The sequence below is a fragment of the Spinacia oleracea genome, chromosome 4 (assembly GCF_020520425.1).
Source record: "Spinacia oleracea cultivar Varoflay chromosome 4, BTI_SOV_V1, whole genome shotgun sequence".
Taxonomy (NCBI): Eukaryota; Viridiplantae; Streptophyta; class Magnoliopsida; order Caryophyllales; family Amaranthaceae; genus Spinacia; species Spinacia oleracea.
In genome coordinates this window covers 133790080-133798428 of record NC_079490.1, presented here as the reverse complement: position 1 = coordinate 133798428, position 8349 = coordinate 133790080, and the positions used below count along the sequence as shown (strand labels likewise).

At 46.5% G+C, this 8349-nt stretch overlaps 1 protein-coding gene across 1 annotated transcript; it reads right to left on the bottom strand.

Annotated features, from left to right (window-relative positions):
* Positions 1-4482: 4482 nt before the first annotated feature.
* LOC130472512 (uncharacterized) lies at positions 4483-5211 on the bottom strand. Its single transcript, XM_056843730.1, has 2 exons — positions 5089-5211; positions 4483-5005 (listed from the first exon to the last, which is right to left on the bottom strand). The coding sequence occupies exons 1-2, from the start codon at positions 5167-5169 to the stop codon at positions 4733-4735; spliced, it is 354 nt and encodes a 117-aa protein (XP_056699708.1). The 5' UTR covers positions 5170-5211; the 3' UTR covers positions 4483-4732.
* Between the last annotated feature and the right edge of the window lie 3138 nt (positions 5212-8349).

The following is an 8349-nucleotide window of genomic DNA, read 5'->3' as shown; positions in this document are numbered from 1 at the left end:
TCCTCTCCTTTATGGACGGGTACGCCGGATATAACCAAATACTCATGGCAGAAGAAGACATGGAAAAAACAACTTTCATTACCCCTTGGGGTACATATTGTTACACTGTAATGCCTTTTGGTTTGAAAATCGCGGGGGCCACCTATCAAAGAACAGCCACCACGTTACTACATGACATGATACACAAAGAAATCGAGGTCTATGTGGACGACATGATCGTCAAATCTAAAGACCGGCACGGTCACCTCCCGACACTTAAAAAGTTCTTCACCCGAATCTTGAAATATAACATGAGACTAAATCCACAAAAATGTGTGTTCGGGGTAACCTCGGGAAAATTGCTAGGATATGTTGTTAGTACGCGAGGAATCGAGATTGACCCATCTAAGATCAAAGCCATTACCGAAATGCCCCCACCAAAAACTGAAAAACAGATAAGGGGCTTCCTAGAAAAGCTGCAATACATTAGTAGGTTCATTTCCAAGCTTACTATGACTTGTGAGCCAATATTCAAAAAATTAAGAAAAGAAGAAAAAGTCGAATGGGATGAACAATGCCAAACTGCCTTCGATAAAATCAAAGAATACCTAAGCAAACCACCCGTCCTCTCCCCGCCTTTGCCTGGAATCCCTTTACGCCTATACCTAACCGTCACGGATACTGCAGCGGGAGCTATGCTCTCACAGTGTGTACATGGATCCGAGCGAGCCATTTACTACTTGAGCAAGAAGTTCATACAGTACGAGACGAGATACACAGAACTTGAGAAAACCTGCCTCGCCCTCGTCTGGGCATCCAAAAAACTCAGACATTACCTATTGGCCCACACTGTTCATATAGTGTCACAACTAGACCCCTTAAAATACATGTTCGAAAAGCCCGCCCTAAATGTTCGCCTGTCCAGGTGGCTAGTCATGCTCTCAGAATTCAACCAAAAATTCATGCCAGAAAAAAACAATCAAAGGAAGAGCGGTAGCCGAATTCCTGGCCGAGCATGCCACGAATGAGGAAACCACGGAAGCTTACCTCCTCCCCGATGAGGAACTTCTAATGATACAAGACGACTATTGGACACTATACTTCGATGGCGCGTCCAACCAGAAAGGATGCGGCGTCGGAGTTCTCCTAGTCAGTCCCGAAGGGGCCCATATACCAATTTCCGTCAAACTTGACTTCGAGGCCACAAACAACGCCGCCGAATACGAGGCCTGCATAGTTGGGTTAGAGGCCGCAGTTAGCCTCGGAGTCAAACATCTACAAGTCTTCGGGGATTCTTCCCTAATAATCAACCATATATCCAAAAGATGGAAGGTCCGAAGCACTAGTCTCTCAAAATATCAAGCTCACTTAGACCAAATAGTCGAGCAATTTGAAAAAATCGAGTATACGTACTTACCAAGAGACGACAACCAATTCGCGGATGCACTAGCGAAGCTAGCTTCAATGCTCAACATCCCGAATGAATGGGACGGAATGACCCTTCGGGTCGAGCGAAGGAAAGAGCCGGCTTATTGCTGTACCATAGACTCCGAACCTGAAAACACCGAAGAAGAACCATGGTACACGGACATCCTTCGTTACAAAACAAGTGGGGAATTCCCCCCAAACACCTCCCCGCGAGCACAAAAGGCCCTACGCCTCCTCGCTTCACAATATAGCATAATTCTGGGAGAACTGTACAAATACACGCCGAATAAAATCAATTTACTTTGTGTCCACCAAAACCAAGCCCAAAGACTAATAGAAGAATACCATAACGGCGTGTGCGGACCCCATATGAACGGAAAAATGCTACCCCGAAAAATATCCCGCTCAGGGTACTATTGGACCACTATGGAAACCGATTGCCACCACTTTGTAAAAACTTGCCCAAAATGCCAAATCTTCAGTAACCTTAACCATTTGCCTCCCTCGGAACTATACACCTTCACTTCTCCATGGCCCTTTTCCACCTGGGGTATAGATATAATCGGCAAGGTAACACCAACAGGCGTAGGGGGACACGAGTACGTTTTAGTCGTAATTGATTACTTCGCTAAATGGGTAGAGGCAGTCTCCTATGCAAAATTAACGGCCAAACATGTCGCTCGATTCCTAGAAAAGAACATATTCTGTCGATACAGGGTTCCACATGAAATCATAAGTGACCAAGGTTCCCACTTTAGGGCCGAAGTCCAAGACCTGCTCGAAAAATATCATGTCAAACACCATAAATCCTCTCCCTACAGGCCGCAAATGAATGACGCGGTAGAGGCGGCCAACAAAAATATTAAAGTCATAATCGAAAAAATGGCCGAAAATTATAAGGATTGGCCCAACAAATTACACTTCGCATTATGGGGCTATCGAACCTCAATCCGCACCTCCATTGGAGTAACACCCTACTCCTTGGTATACGGAATGGAAGAAGTTCAACCGATCGAGTTGGAAATTCCCTCCCTCCGGATCGTCCTAGAAAGCAAGCTACCCGAAGCTGATTGGGTTCAAGCTAGGTACAACGAGCTCGTCCTTTTAGACGAACGGAGGTTGAGAGCTTTACATCACGTGCAAGTGTATCAAAAGCGCATCGCAAGGCAATTCAACAAAAGAGTCAAACCTCGAAATATCAAAGAAGGGGATTTTGTATTAAAAGAAGTCCGCGCACCTACTACGGACCCTCGAGGAAAATTCCGGCCTAACTGGACATGACCATATTTTGTAAAGACCATCCTACCTGGCGGAGCAGTCCAACTAGCTGACATAGATGGAGCGGAATTCGCTAACCTCACGAACTTAGACCAATTGAAAAAGTACTATATTTAATAAAATCCAGTCCGGAGTTAAGGCATCTAATAAAACACGTTAAGACTCATAAGCGAGCATTCTGTACATTACTATAAGCAAACGACATAAAACTCGATAAAGTAGGAAAAAGCGAAGGACAAAACTTCAACGCCCAGGGCTGGGCGCTGTTATTTTTCACGCCCAGGCCTGGGCGCCGATATTTCTTTCGCCCTTGAACGGGCGTCATTCTCTCTTGCCACCTATCCTCCCGATTCTGCAAGTGTTCGTACTCCTTTTTCGAACCATCAAAAGAACCACGAACACTTGTGGGGGGGGGGGGGGGGAAGCAGACGTGTAATGAACACCCTTTCAAAAAAAATTTCAAAAGCTAGAACTACGCGCGACCTGATTCTGACAAGATACGTAGGCAATCCTTATCAAGGATTCGGTCCAATAAAAATTAAAAAATAATAAAGTCATGCAACGCATCAAGAAGAAAAGATATTGCAAAGGGAACTATACCCTAACCCATGCACGGGCAAGACCAAATAGAATGAAAAACAAAGCCACAAGAATTTTCAGGAACAAGCCCAACAAAGGAGTATGGCACGAGTCGGCAAAAAAACAAAAAAATAGTGAACATGCATATGTAATACCCCAAGTAGTCGGTTAGTCTAAAAATATGTGTGCACTCTTGTATGAACTCATTATTTTTACGAAATTCTTTCCCTTTTCAAAATTCGTCGTTGGTTTAGAAAGCTAATATTACTATAATATGTTAAAGCAAAGCCCACGGAAGGCTCAAAACATTCTTGCACCAAAAATCGCAAAAAAATATATATACATGCGGAATACAAGAATGAATATGTACAAAACAGGAGGTAAGCCTAAGACTCGTCATCGGCTCCATGTCTCCAAGCCTCGCCGGTCCATCCACTCCACTCCCCGTGGTATGAGGGCCCCCAGCCAGAATCACCCCAAAAATGAGGTTGTGACTGCAACTCGGGGCTAGGCTCTCGGGCCACCGACACGGAACGTCGCCTACGCTCCGGCTCGGACCTCTCCCCGGAAGAACTCACCCCCGCGTTGGAACGGCGATGCCGTAGGGGCGAGTGTCGTGCCCTCTCTCTCTCACGACCGTGTCCCTCGCTCGAGGGACCCGCGTCGTCGGCCCCGGCTCGTCCAGCACCCGTCTACAAGAAAAGACAAAAAGAGAGTGAGTAACAGAAAGCCAAACAAAAGGTACAGACCAAAAGAAAAAAAAGGGCACATTACCCGAGTAGAGTGGGGGCTCCTGCAAGAAAGTGCAGATCGGGCTCGAACCAACGCGAACTTCAACCGGTTGATCACCCCCACCATCGCGTTGGCCGTATGGGCCGGAACCTGAAACAGGAATGTTAGTAACAAAAGAAAAAAAAGAAAGATATAAGAAGAGTGCACAAATAAAAGGTGCATACCGCCTGTACTCCCTCAGGGAGCGGAGCATGGAAAACCCGGTCTTCCGAGAAAGTCTCCACAATCTCGGATCCACTCTCTCCGGTATACGAGATCCGAGCATCGGGAAGCACCCATCCCCCCAACGAAGGGTCAGGACACTCCTGCACAAAACACAGTAGACATAAACACATAGGCACGAGCATAAAAACACTAAAATCAAAACGAAAAGAGAGGGCAACTTACAGCGCCAGGCTCCGGGAGACGAAGAGAATCCTGGATAAACTGATGATAGCTAGCTCCCTCTATCACCAACTCCGTCGCCGGCACGCCAGTCCTCTAGTGGACCCTCCACGACTCACCTATCGAGCGAGTAGACAACATGGTCCCAGGCGGAGGCCTAGGCACCGAAAAAGCCCCGACCGTCTGCATACGTACCCGCTCTCCCAGGTACCAGACAGGGTCCCGGCGGCCAACGAACAAAACCCGCATCTGGCTCAGGGCATAACTATCCCTGACCGAAGCATGAGTACCCCTAAAAGAGAGCCATGGGGTCCAAACCACCTGTTTTTGTACAAACACGGTCAGATCTCGCATGTAGAAAATAAAAAGAATGACGAAATATGAGATAGAGGATAAGATTCTGTACATGCTCAGGGTTCCCGTCCCGAATAAGATCCCACACGGTATCGGGCGGTGGATGCACTGTCAGCTTCTTCTTCCAACCCCAACGGCGACCGACAGGGAACTCCAAAGGCCTCTGCCCCTTTCGGGGAGCCAGCCAAGGTAAGTGCTCAAAGGCCCACAGCTGCAAAAAGAAAAGACAATAAAACATAAAAAAAAAAGAGGCCCGGTAAAAGCGAGAAAACAAAAGAAAGTCTAGGCACGTACCTCGATCAAACGCGGCACTCCCGCTAATGTAATCACAAAGTGACGTCTACTCGGGTCCGAGTCGCGCACCGCCAAACTCATCTGGCCGACGAGCGTCGCATAGCCCAAATCGCCCCAGCGATAGTCACCCAGTGTAGACACGTCCTCCACCATCCCTATCCACCTCGGGTCAAAGGTGTCAGTCGGACCCGATAGAAAAGTGGAAGTAATAAAATGGAGGTAGAACAGCCGAGCATGTCTCGAAGGCGACTCCTCTACCCCAGGCTCTAAGGCCCACATCAGGTCAGCGAAGGGTATCCCACGGGGCTGGTACGAAGGCAATCTCCTACCCATCCACGAGCCCAGGAGCCTGGTACCCTCAGTAACAGTCGGCGATGGGCCATCCGACCTCAGACGAACGGGGTTCCCTGTAAAGGTCAAGCCCGTCAAAGCCGTGTAGTCCTCGGGAGTGATTGTCATCTCGCCCCAAGGAAAATGGAAGGTGTTGGTGGTATCCCACCACCACCTCATGAACGACCGCAGAAAGGACAGGGAGATGTTAAGCCGCAGTATCTCCCAGAAGGTCTCGACCACCGGAAATAGTGAGCTCGCCCTCACCAAAGCCTGGGCGTCCGAGCTCAGGAAGCTAAAAACGGTCTCACTCGTCGCTGCGCCATAGCCGCGAACCGTAGTCTCTCTCCTCGCGTGAAGGCGGGAAGTCACGTGGTGCTCTAGGTCGTAGTGCAGATCACGACCGTCGTAGGGGAGCTTAGGGCCCACCCATAGGGGACCCGCGCCAGTAGACTGACGCGTCATGCCACGCTCCTCGTGGCCACCAGAAGGAGGTGACGACTCGTCAGGCATGCTGATCAATAATACAATAAGGCATTATACCTTTAACAAAATTAGCACTCACACCAATCACTAAAGGAGCGCATTCCGCTCATAAAATGGAGTCATACAATTTTTTGTTCCCTAAGACATGATACTAAGTTCATATCGAGCAAAAAATTCCCTAAGTGAATTTTTTTTAATTAACTCCAACAAAATGAAAATTCCTCCATAATTTGTCATTCATGAATTATGAGGAACGCAAGCAATATACCAAGAACACCTACATTGCAAGAAAACACTAGAGTCGTAGGTATACTTGGGGGCTAGCATGAAAATGCCCAAATTCAACAAAAAAATCAACATACTTGCGAAAATTAACATGCACAAACTAATTAACATGTTATGAGGAACATTTCCAACTATCTAATTGAAGGAAAGGGGCACAAAATCAAAAACCCCCAAATCAATTTCATGCATAAAGATACTTGACAAAAATATTGAAATTGACAAAAAAGCTCAAAATTACTGAAGATTACTTACATTGGGAAGATTAGGAAGTGATTTGGAGTAGAATTCGTAAAGAAAAGTGAAGAAACGAGCAAGAAATCAGTTGAAAGAGATGAGGAGCTTGAGCGAAAATGGTGGAAATGGGAAAGGAAGGAGACGATCCGTGAATTTAAAGACCCGTCTCCGCTTTCGCATTTTCAACGCCCAGCTCTGGGCGTTAGAAATTCTCGCGCCCAGAGCTGGGCGCTGAAAATGCTTCCCAGACAGCGAATATTCGCTGTCGGGCACGCGCAATCCCCTATTTTGTGTAAAATATCTGTTATCTTGATATTTCTTTCCCAAGAACGGTATTTTGCAATATCGTTAAAAATATACACAGTGTGGACCCACTTATAGGACACACCTGATCAGGAAATATTGCGACCCACCAACAGGTTGTAATCACAAAAGCCCTTCTACGTAGGCAAAATAAGAAATTCAAAATGGGTTCGCCCACCCTCAGCGGGCGGGGTCTGCGTCACTAGCCGCGCAGGTCCTCAGTTTTCCAAAAATGAAGTCTTCAAAAACAAAATGAAACAGGCTCGCCATCTTCAGCCGATGGGGTCTACGGTGTAAACCACGTAGGTCCTTATTTTCAAAAAGCGCAAATAAATTTCAAAATAGATTCGTCCACTGCTATCGGACGGGGTGTCCACCCTTAGCGGACAGGTTCGCCATCTTTAGCCGGCGGGGTCTACGTCACAAGCCGCGTAGGTCCTTATTTTCAAATTTCAAAAACAGATTCGTCCACTTCTATCGGACGGGGTGTCCACCCTTAGCGGACAGGCTCGCCATCTTTAGCCGGCGGGGTCTACGTCACAAGTCGCGTAGGTCCTTAGTCGCTGCAGCGATAACTTTTTCTGGTTTTCCCTTTTCCAAAAATTAAAAGAATTGGTTTTCCGTTTTTTCCAAAAAAGAGCGATGTGCTGGATTTTCCTTCGTTTTACGTCCCATAAAAACAAGGGGGTTTTCTCGTTTAGCTAGCCCTGAAAATGAGAATCTTTAAAAACATTTTTACCTCGTGGTTGGGCTTGGCCAGGCCCAATTACACTTTATAGCTTTGATTTCGAAAACATCTGTAGCTACTCCCAATGACAAAGTGAGGGAGTTTTTACACTTCTTTAGATCCTTCCAATGACAAAGTGAGGAAGTTTCTATACTATCCGTTGCCAAATCCCAATGACACGTGAGGGATATGTCGACACTTCAAGTGATGACCCTTAAGTCAAATGTTATCACTCGGGGGATCGTGAGACCCTCGCCAAAACAGGTCACCATGGCTTGTATGACGCACTCCGTCTAATACTTTGACCATCGTCTTACTCCAAGACTCAGTCAAAGTGGGGGCTAACTGTAGACACCTAAATTTGTCCCCATTCCCGAAAGGGAAGGTTCGATGATGAAAACATAAATCTCCACTTGACAACGCATCTCCTATAAAATAAACGAATCTCAATTCCCCTTTTCATTTCACCCGAAACCTGCTATTTATAGAAACCTGCTAAAAATAGTAACTACCGTAAAACGTAGCTTCTAAAAGTGGCAAGTCATAAAAGATAGAAACCTGTCAGAATTAGGTGTTGCACTCCAACATAAATCCTAAATGAGATAGAAAACTGCGAGAATCCTATTCCTAATATGATTCGGAAATAAGAGTTACGTATTAATTAAAATCCTAACGAGCCTAGAGTTCGTAACGGGCCCAGACGCATTCCGTCATGAAATTGATACGCACTAAAAGACTCGATTAAGTCTCAAACACTACGGATTTCAGGAATCCGAATCTGACTAAGAAAACAGCCCAGACCCTATTTTCAACGCCTGGCTCTGGGCGTCGAAATCTTCGGCGCCCAAGCCTGGGCGCTGAAAATACCTGGGTACATGTTTTTTCCTAATTCTTTG